Here is a 26,880-nt window from a genome sequence, read left to right as displayed (position 1 = left end):
TGAGATGACTGTAAAACAGGATTGTTACATTTTTTATTACCCCATCATATTGTAACTTGACCTACTGATTTTATAATGCTTTCGTTCACATGTTCTGCCCAGGGTGTATGTATCTACTCTCTTCAGGACTGTCATGAGTTCAGATTTTCACTACACGACTATCATGATAACGACAGTATCGTGATATCTGTTTGCACTGTGGGTGGCATGTGTCACTCTCATCTGTCAACTCTGACAACATGATTTTGTGCAGCAGTAGTGGCCACACGCTGTGGTAGTTATAGCAGGAATGGAATCAGAAATGATGTAAAAGGTGCTTGATTTTTGGCACAATATCATTTTTGCATTTTTGAATATCACAATTATCGTCAATATCTGTATATTGTGACACCCCTGGCTCCATTATCACCTAATTATAAACACTGACAAAAATATAGTCCCTCAGATTTGTGCTGAACTTGGAAAATCCGCCTTCAGCTTCTTTACTCCTGCTGTCTAGAGCTTGTTACAGAGCATCCTTATAATGAACGCTTTGATACCATTTTATGTGAATTCATATCCATGATATTAATCAATTCAGCCTCTGTTTGAACCAGATTTAACAGATTTTTTCTTGTATCTTCTATGAGCTTTATATTAGGCCTCATTTTGGTATTTGTATCTACCGTACATACTATATTTTTTAATTGCAGCCTATGTCCTAATATTTTGTACCTTTCATGTCATTTTGACAGTTACTTGACATTGTCATTGTAAAGAGGGCTCTCCCTCATTTATCTTCCAAGTTGAACAGAGCTAATATATTTGCATGGTTATAACCAATATATTACCTGGACATTACCTCTCTCTTCTCCAACTAGCACCATGTTATCACCAACAACTATGCCAAAATGATCTTGGCTAGAGGGATGTTGAAATGTAAAGTGATGTCAGTGAATGTTTAAGATGAGGTAACATCTCCATCACCATGACAACACTGGCCAAACATTGGTAAAGAGCACTGACAAAAAGGAACATGTAGCTGGCGACCCTCACGAGCCTATATGCTGCCTGGCACATGATCATGGGCCAAATTTGTAGCCCTGTGACTTCAAATTCAAGTTCACTGTGGGTTGTTTTTTTGGGTTTTTTTTGTACTCTTGTGCATGTTTGGAGAGAGACCTGCTGCTGTCACTCTTTAAAGATGGATGGTACAGAGTGTCCGCTGATGGTATCTATATTTAGGCTGTGGAGCTCACTAACCAAAATGCAGTTTGATGTTTCACAGCCAGGGAAGCAGTGAGAACCCACAAGTATAGATAGATAGATAGATAGATAGATAGATAGATAGATAGATAGATAGATAGATAGATAGATAGATAGATAGATAGATAGATAGATAGATAGATAGATAGATAGATAGATAGATAGATAGATAGATAGATAGATAGATAGATAGATAGAATTTTAAAAAGCATGTTGTGCCAAAAATCTGATCATAATACATTTACATAGGGGAATTGGCCAGTGTTTGCCTCAGCCCCGCTGTTATATGGTCAGTGTGATGAATCATTAAAGGATACAGTTCAAAGGCGCGTATACAGTGAGCGTTGTACCCGATTGATAACCATCAGCACGTGGACTCAAACACAGCTTCTGGTGAGTCTGTGACAAGTTCGTCGCTGCGCCGCGCCAGCATGCCCCATGAGTCCCAGAGACACACACCCAGTCTTCTCATTGGCTGCGCATTTTGCAGTCAGGTGGAGCCGTGCGTCACGGCGCGTCTTGGTGATCACAGGTCAAAAACCCACCGCACCGTTGCTGCCACAGGTATCTCACTGCTCGGATCCGACGGCTCTACTGAAGGGATGGCCAACTCTAACGGATACACCGCAGACATTCTGCGCGTCTACAGGGGAACATTTATCCACTCGACCCAGCAAACAGCGGTGGAGATCCTGGAAGATGCGCTCCTGGGAGTGGATGTGAAGGGGAAGGTTCGTCAGATTTCTAAAATATCTACATCTTTTGCCGTTTTTGTTCCGATCTAGGAAACATATGCGTGTGCGTGTGCAATGTGCGTTTAACTGTCATCCAGCCATTGATATGTTTATAGTAGGTAGAATCTGTGTTGCTCCTAAATTTGGCGCAAACGGGTTAGATTTGGGAGACTTTGCTTTAAAAGACGTCTTCCAAACGTGAATCTGTTACATAATGTTAGTTGCGTCTTACAGTGAGCTGTTGCTGAGCAACTTTAACAATTAAGCCCACTCTCTGCTCTCATACGCAGACCTTGATGACAGTCTCAAGTAGCCACTTCAAAAAACAAGTGGGGTTAAAATTCACACAGCATCCTTAAATCGCCCAGAGAAAAAAAGACCACCCATGTAAGAAGTAATGGGTTATCTATAAAGCTGGAAAGGTGCAACTGCGCCTCTCAAAGTACACACCTGTGATATTTTCAGCCATCCCAGCAGCCTGCTCTCTTGCATAATACAAACTTCTTCTTTTTTTCGTAATCAAGGTTTCTCCAGTAACTTGACTCATTCCCTCTCCGCAGATTGCTTTCATTGGAAAAGATTCGGAGCTTGACGGACTATCTAAGAAGTTTGGATTCAGTCCGTCTGAAATCACTCAGCTGGCACAACAGTAAGTCAACTATACAAACAAACACTGAGTGAATTCCACCTTGCCTTAGTTTTACATTGTTAGAAATCAGCCGCTTGCACTGATAGACCCTGATGAGTTTTTCAGGCTCATTTTGCCCTCAAAGTCTACCGCTCGGTGCATGAGGCCTATTATTGCAATTTTTCAGTTATCATCATGAAGGAGAGATATCCTGTTATAAACAGAAAAAAGACACATGCTCAACCATTGTTTTTTTTTTTCCGTTTGTCACTAAACAGGTTTGGGGCTTTTCACGGTTTGGGATTTTTGTGGTAAACCGAATTTGCAGGCGATAGTTATAGTGGTCTCTCCAAAATCTCTGCTTCTCGAATGTTATGCTAAATGATGTAATGGGATAGATTAAGGGATTAGCGTTTTCTCTCCACCAAAGCTGCCCTTAGGATGTATGACACTCTTCAGGACCAGTATATCTTGCCTTGTCCGAGGAAGAGGTGCGCACTTTCAAGGTGATGCGCAATTACGCACGCGTCCAGACTGGATTGTTAATTTCAATCACGTACCACCAGCAGAAAGACTCTCGCAAATGTACACAGATTTTTTTGTTTCTTTATGCACACATCCAACTGGTCGGCTATTGCATTAAGTTTATACAGTGGAAAACATCAAATGACTTTAATAGTCAGAGAGTAACAGTGTGTTTGGTGACACCGGTTGGCAGATATGAACAAAAGCTCTTCTTTGCGCCAGCAATTATATCATATTCATTGAACTTGAACCTTGAACATGAGCATACATCATTGGGTCATTTCTTGCATGGGCCATGAAAACAAAATGTGTATGTCTGAGCTCTTTTTTTTTTCTTTTTTTTTTTGCCTTACTGCAGTGAGTTTTTCATGCCGGGAATGGTGGACACCCACATCCATGCATCCCAGTACAGCTACGCTGGCACAGCCTTGGACATGCCCCTAATGCAGTGGCTTTGTACCTACACCTTCCCTGTGGAGTCTCGGTTCAAGGACCTGGAGTTTGCCCAACGGGTCTACACCAAGGTGGTGGTGAGTGTCCTGGCACCATGAAATAAATGGCCATCAAAATACTGTGCATCAGTCACAAGCTGTGCCCTGAGATTTAAAGCTATGAGAGTGATGTGTTTGATGTGTTGCATGAGGTCCCTTCTGTTGTCACACGGCCTATGATTTGAGAAGGGTGTGACCATTTCAGTGGCTGAACAACATATAGAAAAGAGAACAAAAATGTAGGAATGTTGTCTTAATCCTGTAATATGAACCCTGCACTTTACAGAAAAGGACCCTGAGAAACGGAACCACCACTGCATGTTACCACGCTACTATACACACGGATGCCACTCTCCTGTTGGGCCAGATTGCAAGTAAGATGTGCTGCACTAAAACACACACATGCACATACACATTTTGACCTAAATCTTGTTTATTTTTAAGCATTGGCCCTCTTCAGTGTTTTCTATCTGTAATATGGACAGTGGAGTGGAAAGTTAGTGCTTAAGTCTGTCCTCTTGTGAGTCAACACATGGCACTATAAGTCATCCAGTGTTTGAAAGGATCACCCCAGAGCAGGTGACCCATTGGTGGTTTTGAGGTTGTCTTTCCACACATCCTTTATATCTTTGCTTGTGAAATCTGGGAATCTGTGGTGGATGCAGACACTACTGTGAAAGAATGTGAAAAATTCTCGTAATGTCAATCTATTAATGCAAGCAGGTTTTAGTCAAATCTCATAAAGAAAGAGTCAGCACTACCTGGTCTGACATATTTAGATTGTACGATCACTGTCAAGAGCACAGCGGTGGCTCAGACTGTGATAATGGATCCAGAGGCCATGTTTGATTGTGAGGAATACAATGTGAGACTTAATCCATCAGATTAAGCCCAGTGATTGGAAGGGTGTAACTTTCAGAAGAGTTGCACTGACCTTTATGCCACCATGATGCCTTTATCATCACGGTGGCATGTTATATAACAAAACTGAGAACTGGCTCTGGCAGCTTTACACAGCCATTTTGTGTTATCAGGGTCACTGAGCTCTTACCTTTGTCCTGTTCTGAACAGCTGTTTCAAAGCTTCTGTCAGTCATTGAAAACATGTGTCTGTGTGTGTGTGTGTGTGTGTGTGTGTGTGTGTGTGTGTGTGTGTGTGTGTGTGTGTGTGTGTGTGTGTGTGTGTGTGTGTGTGTGTGTGTGCGTGTGTTTGCTCAGGCATGTTTAAGCATTCACAACAAAACTGTGCCTTCTTCTGTCATGTAGCAAAAGAATAAAATACCCCACTAGTTTCAATAAGTCAGTGTGCTGTATTTTCTCAGCCAAGAGGCTCGTAAAGTCCAAAGTTCAAGGTCCCATGGGCATCCGATATGAACACACATTTTCTGCCTGATTTGACTGGAAATGTTTGGTCACAGTTACACAAAGCTTCTTCAGAAAACTGCTCTACAGCATGAATTACCAGTCTAGCAAAGATGTCCACTAGGTCCCAGCCTCAGTGTGTGCCGATCAATTGCTCCATAAAACAACTGAATTAAAACAACATTTTAAAGATTAGTCCCCAATGAAGCGTGGTGAGAACCAGATCAATAATGGTAGTTACACCATTATTGAGTTATTTGTTGAGGAGGGCTGATCAGACATTATTTCCTATCATGTATAGAAATCCGTCACACTAACTGATTAGAACTTTGTACTGATTTCGATCTCTGTTTATCTCTTGTTAGTTTTGTTGCACTTTATAAAGGGTCCACTAGTTTACTCATTAAGGTGTGTTCTGCAGGACTAAAGGTGTATTATTACTAGAAAAGTAGTCATGTAGGCACCAGTTTTAAAAGAGCATATGACTGTTGTAGCATTGCAGGTTGCACTGCATTGTAGTTAAAAAAGAACCAATGCAAATCAATACAGCACAACCAGAGATATCACCCTTTTTGTATTCACGCATTCTTCTCCCTGGCGTCTACATTACCTAGAATGCAACTGTGATTGATCAGGTAGAGTCACAAAAGTTTTGATCCTTCTTTTTTCCCATATGCACCAGAACTCTCAAGTGTCAGTTAATGTCTCTCCAAAGATGTAATATATTGACTAGTTAGTGACTTCTAATGTGATGTAATGTGATGTGTGTCTGTACGTGTGTTCAAACAATAGGACTGGGATTAGGGCTTGTGAGAGGCAGAGGGATTTGAGTCTGTCCTGTAGAACTTGAAATGCTGTGACACTCTGACACACACTTGACAAGTGACATTTTGAAGATTGTTTGTTAGGTGCGAGTTACAAATACTGCTAACTCAATTTCAAATAATATTTTCTGTCTTTCATTTTCCCGTCAAGAGAAGTTTTTATGATGTACTCAGTCATATCTGCACCTACTCGTGTATATCAAACATTTCTCTGATACCTTGTTTGCATTTTAGTTACATGTTTTCATGGTGTGAATCGCATTGAGTTCTATTTCATGCTCGGGCTGTGCTGGATAATAGAGCTGGACAATAGCATCAACCTTGGTGTGAGCTCAAATTGAGTTGATTCAGGAAGGTGCAGTTTCATACCCAGACCAAGAACATGCAGTCTGCTTTTCTGAAGGAGAATCAGTGAAATGAGCCCACTTAATAGAAAAGTGACACCAAGACACCAGAGAGTATAACCACAACCAAAAAAATCCATCTCTTTTCTTGCAGATGACCTTGGACAGCGAGCCTTGGTGGGGAAGGTGTGTATGGACAGAAACAACCCTGCCAAGTATTACAAAGAGACCTGTCAGGAGTCTCAAGAGGAAACTTGTCGGTGGGTACCAGCTGTTTTTCCACAGTTTTGGCATTTATGCATGAGTTGGCTCTGGCTACTGCTGATTTCGCTTGAGTGAGATCAAGAACTCAGGAAAGAAAGCTGGGAAAAGTTAGTTAGACTTGATTTATTCACCGTCAGAAAAGCATCAGTTCTTCAGCACTCAAAACCACAATATGTCATCTAGTACCTTACAGATAGAGATAGATAGCAACAGATGTATTTCCATGATGGGTGTAACACTTGATCTTCAGGGAGTCTTGTCTGTGCATCCACAGATTTGAATGCACAGACAAGACCAGACAAGACCATCAACTATACTATAGAATTGCCTCGACCAACATGTCTTAACTTCCCCCTCTTCTATTGGATTAGCCTTTTGTCCATAAAACTATCAACATGTCAATTTTACTCAGACATGTTTACAACCATAATACCCTGCAGATGTCATTTGTATAGCTGTATAAGATGTTGTCGAACATTTGGACCTTCTGAAACTTGTGAATGTGGCTTCCTCGAATGAATCGCAACAATTGTTTTGTTCCCTCAAGGTTCATCGCGGAGCTCCTGGACAAAAAGGTAAGACTCTTTAATATATTGAAAACAATTCTTCAAAGATGGGACAAAAAAAATCAAATGCTGGAGAAAAAAAAAAAAATAGATTACAGGATCCTCACTGACTCCGCTTGTTTTTGTTTGTTTTGGCAGTACCCTCTTGTGAAGCCAGTGGTGACCCCCCGCTTCGCTCCGACCTGCACGGGAGCTTTGCTGGGACAGCTGGGAGCGATCGCCAAGAATAACAACCTGCACATTCAGGTGAGCTCACTGTGGCAACCGAACCAGGCCATGTCCACAGGGGACTGTTGTCATAGAGACCGTTTAGCGTCGGCCCTTTGGGGTTTTTTGAACAATGCAATAATTACACAAACATGCAATTTTCAAGGGCCGAAAGGTCTGACAGGGAAGAATACAACAGGTCCTGCAGAACAGCATTTATCCCGAGTTACCAGTTTACCACACGTCACCTCAGGCTCTGTATGTAGCAGGGGTTCTATACTCAGATGAGCTGGATACATTCCTGTCTGTGCTTTTCTTGTGCACCGCAGAGTAGGCTGTGTAGCGTCAGGCTTTGGCCCGTAACTGTTCATAAATGCCACTTGATTACTCGTTAATCCGCTCTGCCACTGTGTTGGTTGATAGAGATGTATTTTTGAACAAGCTCTGTTTTTCTGGACATAGATCATCAGCGACTTGCAACATGCAATTCCGCAGAAACAGCCCTTCACTGAATGGCTTAACCGCTTTGGTGATTCATTCACACAGCACGTAACTTGCCTCAACCGCAGCATCAGCTTCCTTCTTAGCTTTATGGAAAAGACCTTGTTGAGACGATTGTCCTCTATGTAGCTGCGTGACTCATGGTTTCCTCTCATTTCCCTGGTAATCATATTGTTCTCCGTGTTTAGTCCAGTCATGACTCTTGAAATTATGTTTCTTTAGAACGGCAAGTTTTTCCTTGTTTACCAGGCAGATAGCATTTCAGCTGAACTCCTCAAAAATATATTGTACTATCCACCTGTCTTGAAATAGTCTGTGTTCATCATCCACTTTTGTTTGTTTTTTTTTTATTTCAATTGCATGTGAAGTGGTAATTTAAATTGATGTGAAACAACTTAAAAAATAATGACTTTTAAAAAATATATTTTGCTGGCTGGATTACATTACAGTTTTGACATCAGGTCTCAGGCCAGATGGAGGAGGAGGGTGGACCAGATTTATAGAGATATTCATGTTCCAGCTTTTGTCAAAGGTAACACCCCAGATTCTCAGTTTAATGTCTTACGTGTGCGTTTGCTTTCAGAGTCACATCAGTGAAAACGCTGAGGAAATTAAACTTGTGAAGGATCTGTTTCCTGAATCCAAGTCTTACACAGACGTCTATCACAAGTACAACCTGCTCACTGACAAGGTGAGGACACGGTCACACACACAGGCAGACATTATGTAGAAACATTGAAATGCTGATATTGTCTATGATGATGATTCACAGACAGTGATGGCCCATGGCTGCCACCTCACTGATGAAGAGCTGACCCTGTTCAGAGAGACAGGGACCTCTTTGTCTCACTGTCCCAATTCCAACATCTCGTAAGTATCAGACTCTGTTTCTCAAGATCATTTGAAGATAAAGAGACAAAAAGACTGATTTCACAATGAAAGAGATCTTAAACGTACCATTATGAACTCTTAACTGTCTCTTAAAGTTTAATACTGATGCCTCCACATGACCTATATAGGGAACAAGACCTACATATCTACTAATACCTTACTTCATCACTCTTGTAGCAAAGCAATCTTGCAGCAGCTTTAAAGATGTAATTTTCTGCATTAAAATGTCTGAGCATGACTGGACCTTTGTTACATTCACTAAAAGTAACAGTAGGTTTCATTTGGTTGCCCATCATTAATTCCAGGATAGGGAAATCTGCAAACCAGATCAAATTTAAGGTGAATAAAATGTAATGAAAAATGTGTAAAAGTGTTTGAATGGGTGAATGTGACAAGTGCTAAATAGCTTTGAGCTGTCAGGATCATTTGTGACCTCCACGGATCACTGCTTCAGAGGGTCTGGCTCTGTACCAGCTATTCATTAGGCTTGAATCTATCACTTGACAGAAAAATTCTATATATTTATTTTTTCCAGTTCTTTTACTGTATCCCTCTCTCCCTCTGCCCAGGTTGTGCAGTGGAGTGCTGAATGTCCGCAATGTCCTGAATCACAAAGTGAAACTGGGGCTGGGAACAGGTGAGAGCTGCCAGACCCCGTGCTGTATGACTACCCTTAGTTACACTATGAGAAAGTTGTCTTTTGGAGCCAGCAGCCTGACGATATTTGTGTTTTTTTTTAAACTTTTGGATTAAGGAATGTTTGCCAACCTGTGTCACATACTGTAGCTTTCAAGCAACTCAGAAAAAACGTGCTCGTACTTGCTGTTTCTTCTGACTCTTCGCATGTGGAAAAACCCTGCCTGACATGACAAACTGACATATGAAACTGTCATGATTGTCTGGTGTGCGTTGTACGACTACGAATAGTGTTTTAAATTTGCGTGACTTAATGCTGAACCTGTGCGTATATTTCTTGAACGGCACTACAGCAGAAATATGCAAAATGGATTTGAGTGTAAACTGACTGTAACGTATCATGTCGTATGTCTCCCTGCTTGTATTCATTTGAACAATCTGGTCTTTGTTTGCTGTCCTGTGGCAGACGTGGCGGGCGGCTACTCGGCCTCTATGCTGGATGCTTTGAGGAGAGCTCTGGACTCATCCAAAATGTTGACCATTCAGGATCCAGGACACAAAACGCTCACCTTTGAGGAGGCGTTCAGAATCGCCACACTGGGAGGCAGCCAAGGTAAGACACACAGCTGTTGCTCTGATCTGTCGTTGTATGGCGTTTAGAATTGAAAAAACGCGCTGTCTACTCATTTTTCTGGCCAAAGTTGCACTTCAGCAGAAATGACTGATTCAGTCCATGAAGTCGCTGTAGGAAGTTATTTTTAATGATGACTGATTGCAATTTCACAAGCGGGTAGAGAACACAACAGCTTCTTTTATGATGTGTTTCTGTCTGTAGCCTTGTCCCTGGATGACCAAACAGGGAACTTTGAGGTGGGCAAAGACTTCGACGCCCTGAGGGTGAATGTAACTGCTCCCGGGGGACCCATCGACCTGATCCAGAGTGATGGACCAAAGGTTGCCCTTAATCTATTCAACCGCATTTTTTTCCTCACAAATGACTAAAAGCAGAACATTTCATTCCAGTCTAAAGCTAATTTATATACACTTTGATTTCAGATTCTTTTGGAGAAGTTCCTGAATTTGGGTACGTGAGAATTTCAATGCATTTGTCCAAACTTTTCAGAGTTTAACATGCTGCGGATTTACTTCACGGTCATCTCTGTTACTTCGTCTTTGACAGGTGATGATCGGAACATAGTGGAGGTGTTTGTGGCTGGGAGGAAGGTGGTACCGTTCACAGAGCCAAAGCCAGAGTAAATGCCTCAGGGAAAGCCATCTTGAGGAGGATTCTTCAAGATGGCTGGACAAGATGAAGAGGAGCTAAAATACATATCTGTGAAATAGCTCAAGAATGACCAGCTGGAAAAAGCCCTATCGCTGCACAGCTCTCCTTTGTTCCCTAAACCAATGAGATGAATCATAGCCATAAAGATTTTTACCGTGAAATCCGGAGGACAGAATAGATTACGTGTCATGCAGGACCGTGGTCAGCTGAGCTCGATCTGAAGCCCGATCAGCCTGTCCCTTAACTCCTCAAGGCTGCTTACTGAGCTTGAAAACAGGATATACAGAACTTGCAGTGAACATTGCAGTTTTGCATACTAAAACACAATTATGCACCAGCTGGTAAAAGAGCTAGATTTTATGTTCTTTCTGTTCTTGAAGCCTTGTTTTTTTTTTGTTTTTTTTACTTGATTTACATAAACTGCTTAACTAACAAATATATAATGCAAGTACGTTGTATTTCATATTGCGTATTTTCCATTGGTTATCACATATTACCTCAAGAAATTCTAACTGGACGTTCGTCCATGAAGTCAAGTGGCATATTCATGTAGCGCTGTAGCTCGGTGCTCAGTGTAGCTGCAGCAGCTTGACAATCTCACTGTCGTAGCGAGGAAATGCTCTAGGATCAAACCACTGGGATCAACCTGAGTTCAGAGATATTGTAGTATTGTATTTTTTTTGTGTGTGTTTTTCATTCAGTTTATTTTTTATTGTTTCAAAATGTAAGTAAGTAGAAGTACATTAGGCATAATTTTTATTAGTATAACAATTATCACAACATTATCCACAGAGTTTGAATCTGTCCGTCTGTCTCCTACCACCACACAGGCGATAGTCCAGATGGAAAAAGTGACGAGTTCACTACTTAGTCTATTAAGTAAACAAAATGAATTCACAAAATTCCAAAAAAGGATGTATTCTGACACCTGTGTTCTTACTAAACAGAAAAATACATCTAAGCTGTCTGAATCCAAGTTTTGCGCTCGACTGCCTTGTTAACTCATCAAAAACACACCAAAACTGTCGGGTTTGTCCTCCCACAGTCACCTCTGATTTTAGTCGAATCAATCCTCAATCCAATAGGTTAAATGTGAAAATATTCTAGTGGTAAACACGTCGTTTTCACCTGGTGCTGTTGCCTGACCCTCTTTCACTCCGCTGCCGCTTCAAGGCACTCCTGTCCCCACGGCTAAGTGAGCTGCTGCTTGATAATAGCTGCAAGTCGCTACAGCATAAGTTAGCAACTGCAAAGAATACAGTGAGCATCTTAGAATTCTGTCCATTTCTTGTGAATTACGTCTTTAAGAAGGTCAGAATACATATTATGATACAACACAATCCAGTTGTCTCAGGGTCATGTAGACGTCTCCAATCTCAATCAACATACGATGACAAATTTGGCCAAATTCCCAAAAACTGAAACTAAAAACATGTTTGGGGGTATTTATATGATATATTATCAGTTAACTTAAAGGTTGCTTTCTTTTTCACACACAGTTTTGGTTTGAAGTTTAGGTTTAGTGAAGTTTAATAACCTTGCTTGAATGATATGCTGTTCACTCCACTCAGGTGCTTTAAGTGAGAAAGGTACATCATTATATTACAGTATTTTATAGTTTCCTCTTGACTTGGTTTCAGTTTGACATGTTCATCACTCGATGTGATGAAACCAGGGACTCATGATAAAAACTTTAAGTCTTATTCCAGTTTTAGACCTTTTGTCTGTATTACTGAGTGGAATGTGGAATTGTCCTTTATATCTGCTGCTTTATTATCAAAATCCACTTTTACTACTGAGATGATTGATTTCAATATTAACCCACTGACCATTAGAACTGTCTCGTGAATGTTTGGAAATCAAGGGAAATTAAATGGATTTATTTCTGTGTCTGTGTTTGTCTTGATAAATATTTAAGACAAATTTACTTTTTTTTTTTACTGAAATAAAGCTGATTTTTATCACCACAAGACATCAAATTGTTTATGTAAAAGGCACTCTTTGTACTGATTTGTCTTATTACGGGAGCTTGAAATAAAGATTACCTCCAAGTCTGCTTTGTTTTTCAATCCTCTTTATTGCTCATGTGCAGTCATTTAACAAACAGCTGCTGATCTTGATCAGTATGGACAACAAAATGCCCATTAAACCTTCCAGCCCTCTCACAGGCCACTTGACAGCTTTATTAGTATATCATCTTCACCACCTGGGCCACACGGCTGTGAATGTGAGATAGCCACTGTCCTCTGATCCACTCCTGATAAACTGTTGCAGTTTATCAGGAGTATGATAGTATACAGCATGAAAAGTCTCTCAATTACAGTCTCCAGTCAACTATATTGGTTTAAAGCAGTAACAAAGATAAAGTCACCCAGGATAGAGAATTATTTCACCGGTTAGAATTAAATGCCTATATCCTATGAACAGCAGCCAGTTAAATCATATCAGCTTGGAAATGTGAAGGCTAAATGGCTAGAATGTAAGATTTGGGATGATTAAATGAATGAACTGAGTATCATATCTACAGTTATGTTTTCACTGGTGTACAGTTATCTGAGGGGCAGGTTGAGGCCAGCAGCAATCCGCTGGTTGCAATCATAAATTTCAACACTAGATGCCACCAAATCTTACACACTGAACCCTTGAGGAGTCCCAAACAAAACTGAAGAAGAGCAACTCTTTTTTATGAGGACTTTAATGTCTCTTGTATTTTGGAAAAATACAATTTTATGCATAGGTATTGTGTTTGTCCCCCTCTGTGTAACTGTAAATGTAAACTGTAGTCTGTGTGTGAAGTTCTGATGTTTTTTTCTTTCTCCACATTTACATTTTCCATTTTTATTGTTATGATTCAAATATATTCATCGATTAAAGCTATACATTTTATGTTGATTGGGCTTTAATGAGGCCATTATGTCCTCATTATGTATGAAATGATATACTGCCCCAGGTAACCAGGTCTGTAAATTTTTTTTTATTCTTGTTTTCATTGAAAACATTGAACCACAGGATGGCTTGCAGCCTGGGGGTGAGTTGTTTAAGCAGCCTTAAAGAAGCACTATGTCGTTTTGGTGAAGCAAATCTCTGAGGAAAACAAGGTCCCAATAACACTATTTGAAGCTAGAAAGGTGGCAGAGTCCTCCACATATAAACAAAGTAAAATAGTATGAAATTGGTGTGGCCTTTAAGGTCGTTTTAATTAGTCAGTCATTTACATGAAGGGAGGTGGTTTATTTAATTCTTCCGACAAAAAAAAAAAAAAAAAAAAAAAAAAAAAAATCAAACCATCACAGATATTTTTTTCAGTTTTGAATTATCTCGACATGGATACAACTTTATATCCTGCAGAAAAGATATTCAAAGAGATTTCAGAGTGCTTATTAGTTACTGAGCATGAAAAGTGCATGCAAAACCATTCGTCCGTCCCTGAACATAGAGCCTAACTCAGCTTGAGGGGTTATTTTTGCCTTAAGTATTACCTTAGAGGAAGACCTCACGCCTGAGGCTTGGTATCACCACCTCTGCTGTCAAATTGTCAGTGTGCATAGATTGTGCCTGAGAGACAAAACTTAGGGAAATGCTGCTGACGACTCGCGTGACGTATCAAACCAGGAAGTGAGGAAGTGTTGCTGTGGGGAGCGCAAAGGTTGACACACTTTACTTTTCCTCACCTCCTGACTTCTTCTCAGTGGACGGAACAACGTCTTCGAGTTGACGTGTCAGGTAGGCGTCAGTGCAACAGAAATACTTGTGGCTGGATGCTACACGTTCATGGACAGGCTGTGTTAGCCTTACGTTTGGTTTGTCGCTCTCTCAGTTCAGTTAACTTGATAAGCACACAGTTATAGTCATGATTAGCATATGAGTTGTATTGCACAGTCTATTACCCCACAATTATCTTTTAAAATGTGTGCTTTATTTTATCTTGCTGTACAAAGTTTACTGTATTTAGCCATTGATATGTATTATTTTCATGCAAGCCCTTCTTCCTGAGAAGGGTGTTGCAAGTTTGCAACTGCCATAAACAGTATGTGATACATGTGGTAAACCGTTTCAATCTTTCTTTGTATACACTGTCCCTTTCAAATAAACCATGAATAGAGAAAAATCAATGAATGCATAAACAATAAAAACAGTAAAAGTAGGAGTTTACAACTTGTTTTGATATGAACATGAACAAGATATCTATCTGTCTCTGTCAGTGAAGATGAGGAGCAGTGATAACAGCATATAGGCTAATAATAATAATAAAAATAACAACTATAAACTTTATCTACCCAACCAAAGTACAAAGTGATGTAAAGTGATGATGATGATGAAATTAAGTGAAATATCAAAATGATAGAATACACCACATCTAAAATAATTAACAACAAATTAAAACCAATAAAATCGGCAGTCAAAGAATTCAGGATGTTTTCTGATAAATGTCGAGACTTAGATGTAAACGCTGACTCCAACAGTTACATAATACGTGTGAATGTTTGAACTTTTGTGCCCAAGTAATTTACTTGACCCCTCTTCACTGGCTGCACTGATTGAACCAAAAAGTGATTTTTATGTTTACTTTATAATTATTCTTTCATCAAGTTCAAGGAAAAAAAAACAAACATAATTTTTGGTATCATAAGTATGATAAATAAGATATCAGTTCAGTCGTTGGTCTCATCACGCAGGCTCAGCATCCACCTCGACGCTGAGACCAGCCGCTGCCGTCCAGCAATGCCTCTGTTTCAGGCCTCGGGTGGTGGTCCAGCGCATGCTAAGCCTGCGGGGAGGACGGTGAAGAAATTTAAGTTCAGGGGCACGTGTGAGAAGACGGATGAAGACGGCGCTGTGTATTCCTTGACACGGCTGAGTCTGCTGAGCCTCGCTGACAACATGAAGGACGTGTGGGTGAAGGACTATGCTGACAACTACATGGATCACTATTCCTTCAGATACATCATGGGGCCTTTCAACTTGCTGCGTGAGTCTGTGGGAGCTTATTTAACAGACATAATCATATGTTTTGTCTCTGGCCTGTACATCAAATGCCCTTCACTGGATCAGCATGACAGGAAATGACAGAAAACTCAAATAAAAGTCTACAGGAAATGCATCCCATTTACTCTCATGCAGAGTGAGGCATAAATTGAATAAATGAATGTAGACACTGTTCCTCGTGTTCCGCTTCCTCATGTGTGCTTTACATGAAACCTCTAATCCTGCTACAGTATCTCCCTGTATGTCTCTCTTTCTGTAATTTACTGTCCTGTAGCAGGTGATCTGGTCCAGGAGCTGATGTCGCTGCTGTGCAGCAGAAAGCAGATGACCCGAGCAGCCCTCCACCTCCTGCTGGTCCCTCAACTCCGTGTGCTGTCTATGGAAAAGTGTTGTAGTCTGGTCAGCTCGGCCCTCTGTCCCCACATTGCTGCACGTTGTCAGGTGAGAGGGAATCCGGTCTCTGTGTCCTCATTCGCTATTGATTGCAACTGAGGGCTTTTGTACATTTTTGTCTTTTACCAAAAAAACCTGAAGGTGAACCTGAACAGTTAAATCAGCTGCACAGATGGTGGATCAGTTATTCTAAGAGAGAAGTTTGAGCCTTTTCATTATTTTGCTATAATTTACTCACCCTCACCTGAATTTCTGGAGTCCTCACAGCAAAACAGCAATGCAGCACTTTCTAAAAAACTGAGGTAGATCGGGACTTGTTTTAAAATGTAAATAAACAACGAAAAAAGAGCCTCGAGAAACCCTGGGGTGTCAGATTGATTTATTTTTCAGCCGAAAATCTTCACTGTAGCTGCTTAGCTGAAAGCCTTAGTGCGTAGCCCGTCTGAAGTGGATGCATGAGCTCGACAGTGTGTTGAGGGTGTAAATAACACCCTTTAAAAAATAATTTTAAGAATCTTGAATCCTGTATCTGGCCTGTAACTAACCTGTAAGTCTTTTTGTCTCAGAGCTTGCGGAGTCTGGACCTGACTGGAGCCCAGCAGCTGCCCTCGAAGGTCCTGTCTGAAACCCTCTCGTGTCTGCCTGCCCTGCGCTCGCTCTCCCTGGCTGGTACACCTTGTGACAGGTGTGTAATCAGGGCGATCACCAGCCGCTGTCGTTTTCTGCGCCATCTGGACGTATCCCGCTGTCACTTCCTTTCCCCTGCTGCGCTGCTTCCCCTCGGAGGTGGGGTTTCCTTTTCGTCGCCTGGCTGCACCACTACATCCCAGCCTTCTGCACCTCTGTCTCCTCTCCCCCTCAGCAGTCTGCTCGCTCTGGATACTGGGTTTGGGGAACAAGAGGGAGACCCTGTTGCCGTTGCTGCCTACCTTCTCCTCTCACTGCCTGGACTGGAGAGAGTGGCCATGGACGGGCTCGCGCAGGCCTGCCGTCTCATCCAGCACAGAGAGTTCAAGGAGACAGATGAGTTCACTGACAGAGAAGGGATTCCCAGGCTGGAGGAGGTGTGGGAGGGGTGGAGGCACAGGCAGGGCATGGATAGTTGTAGGGGAACGGGAGAGGGAGCAGAAGCTGCAGATGAGGAAGATGAGGAGGGGACGTTGTTGGAGGGATATGGTAGTGAAAGTGAGGGAGATGAGGGACCCAGTGGCCCAGAGGAAAAAGGGAGAGTATCTCAATCAGGGAATAAACACCCGATCCTGCGCTTAAAGGACGTTAGCAGCGTATCATGCGACTCTCTAGACAGTATAAGTCGTTTGTGTCCACACATCCACTCCTTATCTGTGAACGTTGATGATTATGAGGGTACCAGAGGAAGAAGCCAGCGTTCTCTGTTAGCCACAGGCCTCCAGATGTGGTCAGATCAGCTGCGGAGCCTCTCACTTCACTACTCTGGCCCTCTGGTAGATCTCCTTCCTGCCTTGCAAGTTGCAGGCTCGTCCTTGCTCTCTCTCACCCTGGAAGGGGTGAAAACCAGCCCTCACACCCCTCTGCTGGAGGTCATCAGAGCCTGTCCCAGACTCAGAGACCTGCACATCTCTGCCGAGCCTCCCACCGTGTCACAGATAGAGGAGATCGAGGAGGATCAGCAGGATGATCGGGATCTTCCACGGCTGCCTGACCTCTGCTCTTTGACACTCAAGTAAGCTTTCCATTTAGGCACACTGGGAACTATTGAACCCACAGCAGAGACTGACCAACTGCAAGGATTTACTGTTTTGTTCCCCCACATGTAGTCATGTGTTTGTTGCAAACTGGTAGAAAGAAAACATCCAAAATTCACATTTAGATGTTTATTTTAGTTCAGTTGCATATTTGAATATAATATTTCAGAAAAGTTGTACAACAAAAACTAATTGTCTTAATGTAATCAGCTGGGAAAGGTTTATGATGCTCTCTATTAGAATTTTATTTTTTGTCTAAAATGTGTGGAATTTTACAAAACATATCTTAAAATTCAATTACTCTCTCTTTCTTCTTTTTTTAACTATTAATCTGAGCCAGAAATCTCCTCAGTAGCACATACTTCCCAAGCTCTCCGGTTTTCTTCCTAGTTATAAGATTTCAGAGAACGTATGATACAAAAAAGATAATTGTGTTCTTATAAGTAATCAACAGGGGAGTTTTCATGGAGATATTTATGAGTTAAAATATTATTCTATTTACCTTCAGTGTCTCCCATTGGGAGAAATCTAAAATCAAACATCAACCCAGCTAAACAACCCCCACAGATACTGTTGGAATGGGACTCAGTAATGTTTATTGTTAGTGCTCAAATAATGAGAGTCAGTGATGTTCACTAGAATAAACAGGAGTGGTTTATACCGAGGAACCGCTGCAAGCCAGTTATGGTCAATAATTTTCATGGATCCTGTTGTCGTGCTTTTATCACAGGTGTCTTTGTGTCTTTTACCAAACATACTACTAATCTGCTTGTATATTTCTATTTTTTTTTTTATCAGTGAAGGAGTGTGTTTTCATTGCATGTAACAATCTTGTTACATACAATGGATAGATGCATTTCTCTCTTTAGCTTCTCTAAATCATAGCTGCATTAACAAAATCCAAAGTTCAGTCTGCCGACATTACAGTGGTGACATTATTTTAAATATTCTTTAGCCACAAATCACTGCAGCCAAGTCAAGCATAATGTGATAGAAGAAGATGTTAAGGTTGAAATTTCCTAATCAAGTCATCCTCTTCTTGTTATTCATCTTTCTTGTGTCTGTGAAGATTCTCCTACGAGCACAGCCAAATGAGGCCTGTCATGTCCTGGATGTCCCTGAAGAGGGCGCTCAGGTGTCTCCTGGCTGGTTCCCCTCGACTAGAGAAGCTCTCACTGGTCTCCCTGCCCTGCTCTCTGGACCGGGTTTTACAGGATGTACAGATCCTCAGAGAGGTCCAGCCTCTCTATGTTTCCGTCACAGACTTGCCACTCGGAAGGGTACAACACATTGAAGTTCCACGAACAGATGTGAGGACAGAAACTGTGAAAAGTATAATGCTACGGAGCAAGAGACTCAGGTTTGTGGATGTGAGTTGCTGCTGGCAGATCAGTCACAGTGGATGGTTGGACTGTAAGGCTTTCAGGAAGGTAGAAGTTGTCTGGTCTTAGTGAAGAGATGGAAACCTCCCAACACAGGAGCAACACTGATGAGCATGGATAAATACAGCTTTAACTGATTCAAAATACAAATGCACTGAGCTCTTTGTACAGTATCAATTACATGTGCACTTTTGGGCAAGTTAATTTGAAAGCATATAGCTTTACAAACTACCAATTATTGCACACTAGAAGAACTACAGCTGACGGAGAAAATGAGTTTGGTTAACTTAAAGGATACGTATTACTATACGTGTGTTATATATATATTCTAGTCCAGACCAACAGAAGCACCGTTCTCCCACTGAAAACATCTTGTCAGAGGTCAATCCCATGACTTTGTGACATCACACTATGTCACCATATTATACATTTACATAATGTAATACTTAACAGCTTGCTTGGCACATAAGAATGGATTCAGCACAGTTACTCTCATGTTGTTAGACCAGAGGACACTTGGTGTTTGGTATCAGGGGGTTTCAAGAGAATGCAGCTAAAACAGAGTGTTTCAGACAGAGGAGGGAAACAGTGATGCTACAAAATGTAGTTAAGCTTTGTGTTTGATTATGTGTAGTTCATTTCTCCCCAACACTGTGCAGTAGTATGTTAGGTTGCAGGACTTAAATCCTATTTTTCTTGTTATTTTTGTTAGAATACTGCACACAGATTGATTTTGCACTGAGGTATATAATATGTATAGTATTTCCTAAAATCTTGTCTCACATCACAATGTATTTGACATACTCCTATTGTGCCTTGAATAGATTGCACACTGTATCTTTTGTATTATATTTTAAATAAAGCCTTTTACAATCAAGTTATTGGAGACTTGAATATAAACGTGACTGTTTATCTGATTTTATTACCATACCGTTTTCTCCTTCGCAGTTTTTTATTTTGGCCATTTTCAATGAAAGTGTTGGAATTTAAAAAATTTCTCATGGTACACATTTCAGCCACTAGGTGACGGTAATGCGCTTCAACCGTGGTTACAGCGCGCCAGTAAATGTCAAAGAAATAGAAGGATGTTGGGCGGTTTGGGTTTACCTATGTTGTTGCTGCTCTCCGGCCGACGCGGAGATGAAAATCATACACATCATGTCCGGGACACGTACGTCACTCACCGGAGACCTGCCACATACTCGTTTCATGTTAGCCAGCGGTTAGCATCTGGCTGCATAGAAATGTAGATTTTTCTAGGAAGGGAGGGACACACACTTGTTTTGTTCGTAAGTATGAAATAACTTAAAGGCCACGAAATTAAAGTTCACCGTGTTGACCATGACGACGTGTTTAAACATGTCAGATCCAGGTCTTTTAGCTCGCTGCTACACTATCGCCACCCCTCACAGACATCTGGAAACAATCGTGCTAGCTAACATTTCTTACTTTATTTGTAATAGCATTCTTTCACCGTCGTCTTTTCAGTGTGGCTCATCTCTTTTCTTAGCTCGAATCTGTTGACATCGTCTGTTATTACAGCGTCAGTACGTCCCGACGATGCGACAAACCGTTATGTTTCATTCGTCTGTTAGGCCTTTTTCACACGAAAACTTAAAAGATGATAACTAAATAATGGTAGTATTTCTGATATTTTCCTCCAAAAGGTCATGGTGATATGCAAGGACGACGGGATGGAGCCACTGAACAAGCCCAGTCCCTCCTGCAGCAGACTGATTCTTAATTAAAACAGCAATCTGCATCATGGGAAGGTTTGTTTGCCTTCATCTGATTCATATCTGTGACATATTTAGAAGTGCTTTGCTGAGGCTCCCCTTTCTTTTACCTCTTGACAGGATCAGCTTTTCGTGCCTTTTCCCAGCCTCATGGCATTTCAGCCTGCCATCCCAGGCTCTTCCTCGGCTCCTGGTACCCTCCCTGAGACAGCTGCTCTTCATCGGCCTGGTGCTCTGCCTCATCGGACTGCTCTACCTGCTGCTCGTCACTGGGAAGGGCCACGCCAGCTGGTTCAGAAAGGAGAATCACTTTCACAGGTAAACCTCGGGCCTCTCTCCAGGCCCTTTATATTATGATCAACACAGGGAATAGTTTCTTAATAATTCTGTGTTGTTTGAAAGGCACTTGGCGCGGGTGACAGATGTGGATGCAACAGACACAAGCAACCCCAACCTAAACTATGGCCTGGTGGTGGACTGTGGCAGCAGTGGCTCCAGGGTGTTTGTGTACTGCTGGCCCCGGCACAATGGTAACCCTCATGAACTGCTGGACATTCAGCAAATGAGAGATCAACACCGCAAGCCAGTGGTCATGAAGATCAAACCGGGTAAGAAGATGACTAGCGCTGTTTGCGTAAGGATTCTGCCGTGATTAAAATATAAGCTCGTCATTTATCCGGTCTTCGTGCTTTTCCTTGTAGGTATCTCTGAATTGGCTAAAACGCCAGAGAAAGCCAGTGATTATATCTATCCGTTGCTGAGCTTTGCAGCCCAACATATCCCCAAAAATAAGCACCAGGAAACACCTCTGTACATCTTGTGCACAGCTGGAATGAGAATCCTTCCTGAAAGGTACAGTTGGCCAAATGAGCACCATCTTTTTATGTGTACCCAGGCCCCAGCTTTAGATTTAGCAGCAAGAAATACACTTGTAAACATGCACCGGAAAGGGAAAAGCATTGATGTGTAATCTGGAATGCATTTTACAATGAAGCCTCTCTGGTTTAATCTCAGCCAACAGCAGGCACTTCTGGAGGACCTGCGAACAGACATCCCAGTCCATTTCAACTTCCTTTTCTCTGATTCCCACGTGGAAGTGATTTCCGGGAAACAGGAAGGTAAATAAAACGAAGAATTATAAGAATAGACAGGAATGAAACTCGGTCTACTCAACTGAAATGTATTGTAGCTGCAGCAAATGTCATCAAAAATGATATACTTAATATATTACATTTAGATAATAGTAAATGTCACTATGTAGCAGAGTGTCTCTCAATTCATCATAATAGTTTATATTGAATACTGTCGCAATGCTGTAATTTTATACTGTAAACTTTGATACAATACCTTGGAAAATATCAATATTCAGTAACATGGGGGAAAATTGATGTGACATTTAGAGCTTTACAATTTTTGATTTTTATTAAGAGATGAGCATAATAGGGATGTAACGTGTAAACTAAGAATGATTTTTCTTGACTAGTAGCAAAGAACAGCAATATTGTAGAAAATAGTACATTTTTGAATAAATATTATGTGTTCTATTTATAGGCTAATTTAGAGCAATACAGAGATACATTTTCTGATATCAATATATATCGTTCAACCCTTGAAAGAAATTCGCATTTCCTAAATTACATAGGATTTAAGATTCTCCACTGTATTGTTGACCCTAATTTAAGACTTGTGCAAAACTGAATATGCTGTTAAAAGTTTGTATTAACATTACAACTTGTCATTGGCTTTAGGTGTCTATGCATGGATTGGAATAAACTTTGTCCTCGGAAGGTTTAACCATGTGCACAATGGTAAGTACACAAACCATAAGTATTTCTACAGTGTGCCGTTTTGGATAAACAGCTGATTTAGTACATCCTCACCAATCTACATAAGAAACACTTATATGCCTCCAAATGAGCAAAAACACAATAATCACATGATACACCCTTCCTGTCGTGTTTGCTTTCTCTGGGCATTTTTTCCAGATGGGGAAGCTGTAGTGGAGGTGCATGTCCCAGGCAACGATCAGCAGGAGGCGATGGTGAGGAAAAGGACTGCAGGTGTCCTGGACATGGGCGGGGTCTCCACGCAGATTGCGTACGAAGTGCCCAAAACTGTAAGCTTTGCTTCTCCACAGCAGGTTATTATCCACAACCAATTCTGTTTTTTGTGCTGTCTTTGTTTTTTTGTCACTCACCCTTTGTTCTTCTCCCTCCTTCCAACCTCTGTCATTCCCTGGTTAAACCTGTATGCACCATTTTTGTCCCGTGGAGAGGATCTGCTCTCCATTCATCACTATTGAAGGGCACACTGTAAGCCTGCTGCATGACTCCATGGCAGGACTTTTGCACTGAGAACATTAAGTCATTTAAGCAGAGACTGCCAAGAGCAGTGAGAGCTGTCCATGGCAAGAGTTTCTGTTTGTGTTGTAGTGATTCATGTACAGTAGTTGGTTTGGCTGACGATGCTTGTTCTCCCTGATCTCATTGTTTTCCCTTTCACCACATGATGCTCAATCAAATTTCACTGTCATCTTTTTAGATAGTTGTAGCTTCTGTTCCTGGTGTGTTTTTGAGATATGGTAACCGAGACATAATATTTAGTTTATTTTGCCTCTGAGACATAGGTAACCTGCTGTAGTAATCCATATTAACGTGTTGCATGTCAGCACTGCCGTCAACTTATAGATGTTAAACACATAAGGAAATGTATGGGTAAATTATCAGTGACATCATTCCAAGGCTCATTTTTTGTTTGTTCCCTAGGAGGAAGTTGCCAAGAACTTACTGGCAGAGTTCAACCTGGGGTGTGACGCACATCGCACAGAGCATGTTTATCGTGTTTATGTGTCTACCTTCCTGGGTTTTGGAGGAAATGCAGCACGCCAAAGATATGAAGAGAGCCTCCTCAGAAATACCGCCACTCGAAACAAGTGAGATCCACAGCCAGATCGAGTACTTCAAATGATTTTAAGAAAAAATTTCCCCACTTTTTTGAAAAATGTATTACTGTTTCCTCCAGACTCTTAGATCAGCATATTGGCGAGACAGCAGAGTCTCCGCTCCTGGACCCGTGTCTACCCACAGACCTGCAGGATGAGATCGGTCCATCTACGCAGAGGCTCCACCTGCGAGGCACAGGGGACTTTGACCTGTGTAGGCAGATTCTGCAGCCGTTCCTCAACCGCACCAACGAGACCCAAACCTCCCTCAGTGGTATCTACCAGCCGGCCATCGACTACAGCAACAGTCAGTTCTACGGCTTCTCTGAGTTCTACTACTGCACGGAGGATGTGCTGCGCATGGGCGGGGATTATAACGCTTCAAAGTATGCCCGGGCTGCCAAGGTAAATACAATGAAGGGAATTCACATCTGTTCTCATGACACATGACCGCTGTAACCTCAGTGTGTAATTAATTAGCTTTTTTTTTTTTCCGCTTGTGTCTCTAAAAGCTGCATGCAACATTAAAGACTATTAGACTATCACTAACTAGCTTGTATGCACCTGCATGAGAGGAAATAACTCTTCATACCACCAGGTAGCAGTGGTCTGTATTCATCATTCAAAAAGGGAAACCACATTCCCCTGTTTTGTTTTGTTTTTTTAAATTGCATTTTCTGACACCATTCTTGTTTTATAAAGTCGCTTCTGATCGAGAATTTTATCAGATAGGGAGTTGCAAATAGCACAGGTGAAGAGGCAGAGCGAAAAGCACGGAGAGGCCACACAAAGCCGATGAAATCATGACTCTAAAGTGACAGAAACACTCCTAATGCTGTAGTTTAACATTTACAGAGTTACTGTTCCACCCAATGGAGGACTCTGAGGGAGCGCTTTGACTCCGGCCTGTACGCCTCTCATGCTGATCTTCACAGACTGAAGTAAGTCACGCAGGATTATCAAACTGCCTCTAAAGCTCAACTAACCAGTTGGTCACATTCCGCAAAGGATGCTAACTAAGTTTGGACTCAAATGTTTATCAAGGGCTTTATGTTTTTGTCTGCAGGTACCAGTGTTTCAAATCAGCATGGATGTACGAAGTATTGCACTCAGGATTTTCTTTCCCTGCCAATTACAAAAATCTGAAGACCGCCCTGTTGGTCTACGATAAGGAGGTCCAGTGGACTCTTGGAGCTATTCTTTACAGAACACGGTTTCTGCCTTTGAGGTAAGATGGATTTTCTCTCACACGTGCCCCATTCTTAGCCTTAAATAATGTTAGTCAAAAATAATCATCTTAAATCTAGGCGTTAATTCTTAGTGCTCTTAATTGGTTATATGAGCTGAGAGTTTGAAACACTGATCAGTACGCAGGATTGGCTGTTCATGGACGTAGTACGAGGGCTTAGACAGCAGCAGCAGGGAAATTAAAGTGAAGGAATGTCACTGGTCTCAAACATATCCTGAGTGTGAAATGATCTCTGTCAAAGCCTCCAATATATGAAAGATTATAGACACAACAAATAACACCTGTAAATCAGTTTCTGTATACACGTCATATCTTTGTTCAAAGCCAGTTTAATGTGGGTGTGTTTTTTCCACCTCTTTCAGAGACATCCAGCAGGAGAGTCTGAAAGGAGCGCACTCTCACTGGCGGCACAGCTTCTCCTTTTTCAACAACCACTACTTGTTCCTGGCCTGTTTCTTCATTGTGTTGCTGTCTATCATGTTGTACTTGCTGCGACTCCGCCGCATCCATCGGCGGGCAGCCCAGCGCAGCACCCCCTCCTCTGTGCCGTGGTTGGAGGAAGGCCTTGGCTCGCCCACTCTCCCCATCAACCTCTAAATCTTTCGGAGCATAAAGTCTGGACAGCATGTCCAGAGTCAGTCCTCACTCCATTTCTCTCCAAGGATTGAAAACAAGGCTGCTCCCGTCGACGAGTTGAAACAGAAATGGTACTGAGAATTGGATAAAGGAGGAGGACCTTATGTAAGTCGTCCTCCTTACCTGAGCCCATGACATTTTTTTGTTTATTTGATTCTGAGAAGTCTTTTTTTTTTTTTTTTTTTTTTTTTTTTTTTAGAATTCATGTTCTTGCCTGCGACATGCTCCATTATCAGAGTCAACGGCAAATGCCTCCTGGTGTCTTTTTGTTTTATTTCTTAAGACGACAAAGACACACAATGGTACTTGGTTTGCTAGCCTATCTATACCCAAATATGAAGTATTCTGCGGTGGAAACTTATCGGACTTTTGCCTTTCTTTATGCCTTTGTGTATGTGTACGATCACATCTTTTCATTTCTGTATTTATAGTTGGTACGATCACTCTCCATTTCTAAAGAAACCTCAAATGCAATACGATTTGTAATTACTGGATGGAGCACTTTGTAATGCAGTTAAGATGCTTTGCCCAGCCGGAATGGTCCTGTCCTGTCCTGTGTGTGTGTGTGTGTGTGTGTGTGTGTGTGTGTGTGTGTGTGTGTGTGTGTGTGTGTGTGTGTGTGTGTGTGTGTGTGTGTGTGTTTTCTGCCTCAACAAGACAAATAGCCTTTGATGGCTGTAGTAGTGCAATACATGTCTGGTCACTGTTGGCAGAAACTCTCCAGAATGCATTAGTTCTTTGGTTGAGAGTATCAATTTCTCTGAAAGCCCTGCTGAAATTCTTATGTTGGGTCATCTGACTTGTGAGTTGGATTCCGTTGCATATATTTATGTTGGGCTTCATTTTCAGAAGCCGTCATGTCACTGCTGTGAGGGGACTGTAAATGAAAGCACATGCCCCCATTATTTATATCAAGGTGGTCTAGTGAAATGTTTGCACAGATGAATGCGAAAAATAAATGTTGTCACATTGCAGTTCAGTAATAAAGGTTTTATGCTAAACTTGTCTGGCTGCTTATTTCCTGAGCAGGAGCTCAGCGTAAACAAATGGTGTCTGCATGTCCTTGCAGTGAATATGAAATAGGTGGTTAATCTCAAAGCGTAATGTAAACACCGGCCTCTCTGGCACTGGAGAGGAAAGAATGTATCCCAGTTGACTTAAGATTTGCTGCATGACAGCACCAGCCGAAGCGCTGTGGATAATTTGATGGTCTGTTTCTGTAGCTGCGCAAAAACATCCTCAACAATATCTAACACGGCATTATGGAACCTTTTTCTAATCTTAAACTAACAGCTTTGAAATCATTGTGATGGTACAGTGTCTTGTAATAG

General features: G+C 41.6%; 3 protein-coding genes across 5 annotated transcripts; all 3 read left to right on the top strand.

Annotated features, from left to right (window-relative positions):
• The first annotated feature begins 1,738 nt into the window (after positions 1 to 1,738).
• On the top strand, positions 1,739 to 12,558 carry gda (guanine deaminase). Its single transcript, XM_037096875.1, has 14 exons — positions 1,739 to 1,976; positions 2,540 to 2,628; positions 3,491 to 3,662; positions 3,910 to 3,997; positions 6,307 to 6,412; positions 6,964 to 6,991; positions 7,121 to 7,228; positions 8,274 to 8,381; positions 8,463 to 8,560; positions 9,151 to 9,218; positions 9,684 to 9,830; positions 10,053 to 10,171; positions 10,274 to 10,301; positions 10,398 to 12,558. The coding sequence occupies exons 1-14, from the start codon at positions 1,848 to 1,850 to the stop codon at positions 10,472 to 10,474; spliced, it is 1,365 nt and encodes a 454-aa protein (XP_036952770.1). The 5' UTR covers positions 1,739 to 1,847; the 3' UTR covers positions 10,475 to 12,558.
• A 1,513-nt stretch (positions 12,559 to 14,071) lies between these two features.
• On the top strand, positions 14,072 to 19,864 carry si:ch211-214j8.12 (uncharacterized protein LOC100000539 homolog). Of its 2 annotated transcripts, none has more exons than XM_037098563.1 (5): positions 14,072 to 14,225; positions 15,179 to 15,471; positions 15,766 to 15,929; positions 16,448 to 17,583; positions 18,675 to 19,864. In XM_037098563.1, the coding sequence occupies exons 2-5, from the start codon at positions 15,225 to 15,227 to the stop codon at positions 19,054 to 19,056; spliced, it is 1,929 nt and encodes a 642-aa protein (XP_036954458.1). In that variant the 5' UTR covers positions 14,072 to 14,225; positions 15,179 to 15,224; the 3' UTR covers positions 19,057 to 19,864. The 2 variants fall into 2 exon arrangements, with proteins under 2 accessions (XP_036954458.1, XP_036954457.1); XM_037098562.1 differs by having other exon boundaries at positions 15,763 to 15,929.
• Positions 19,865 to 20,104: 240 nt separating this feature from the next.
• On the top strand, positions 20,105 to 26,550 carry entpd4 (ectonucleoside triphosphate diphosphohydrolase 4). Of its 2 annotated transcripts, none has more exons than XM_037098565.1 (13): positions 20,105 to 20,276; positions 20,655 to 20,759; positions 20,844 to 21,041; positions 21,126 to 21,331; positions 21,425 to 21,575; positions 21,738 to 21,841; positions 22,472 to 22,531; positions 22,709 to 22,839; positions 23,489 to 23,655; positions 23,745 to 24,069; positions 24,520 to 24,605; positions 24,731 to 24,892; positions 25,276 to 26,550. In XM_037098565.1, the coding sequence occupies exons 2-13, from the start codon at positions 20,752 to 20,754 to the stop codon at positions 25,508 to 25,510; spliced, it is 1,833 nt and encodes a 610-aa protein (XP_036954460.1). In that variant the 5' UTR covers positions 20,105 to 20,276; positions 20,655 to 20,751; the 3' UTR covers positions 25,511 to 26,550. The 2 variants fall into 2 exon arrangements, with proteins under 2 accessions (XP_036954460.1, XP_036954459.1); XM_037098564.1 differs by having other exon boundaries at positions 22,709 to 22,863.
• The last annotated feature ends 330 nt before the right edge of the window (positions 26,551 to 26,880 follow it).

This window comes from Acanthopagrus latus, chromosome 5 (genome assembly GCF_904848185.1).
Source record: "Acanthopagrus latus isolate v.2019 chromosome 5, fAcaLat1.1, whole genome shotgun sequence".
Lineage (NCBI taxonomy): Eukaryota > Metazoa > Chordata > Actinopteri > Spariformes > Sparidae > Acanthopagrus > Acanthopagrus latus.
Note: the sequence above shows the minus strand (reverse complement) of the source record. Positions and strands in the feature narration are given on the sequence as shown.

Excerpts from the sequence above, each read along its gene's own strand:
- si:ch211-214j8.12 (XM_037098562.1), top strand. The coding sequence starts at position 15,225 with ATGCCTCTGTTTCAGGCCTCGGGTGGTGGTCCAGCGCATGCTAAGCCT. Across the intron at positions 15,930-16,447 it reads ACATTGCTGCACGTTGTCAG|AGCTTGCGGAGTCTGGACCT; the intron begins GTGAGAGGGAAT and ends TTTTTGTCTCAG. Across the intron at positions 17,584-18,674 it reads CTCTGCTCTTTGACACTCAA|ATTCTCCTACGAGCACAGCC; the intron begins GTAAGCTTTCCA and ends GTGTCTGTGAAG.
- entpd4 (XM_037098564.1), top strand. Across the intron at positions 21,042-21,125 it reads AAGGAGAATCACTTTCACAG|GCACTTGGCGCGGGTGACAG; the intron begins GTAAACCTCGGG and ends GTTGTTTGAAAG. Across the intron at positions 21,576-21,737 it reads ATGAGAATCCTTCCTGAAAG|CCAACAGCAGGCACTTCTGG; the intron begins GTACAGTTGGCC and ends GTTTAATCTCAG.
- gda (XM_037096875.1), top strand. The coding sequence starts at position 1,848 with ATGGCCAACTCTAACGGATACACCGCAGACATTCTGCGCGTCTACAGG. Across the intron at positions 6,413-6,963 it reads TCTCAAGAGGAAACTTGTCG|GTTCATCGCGGAGCTCCTGG; the intron begins GTGGGTACCAGC and ends TGTTCCCTCAAG. Across the intron at positions 9,831-10,052 it reads CACACTGGGAGGCAGCCAAG|CCTTGTCCCTGGATGACCAA; the intron begins GTAAGACACACA and ends TTCTGTCTGTAG.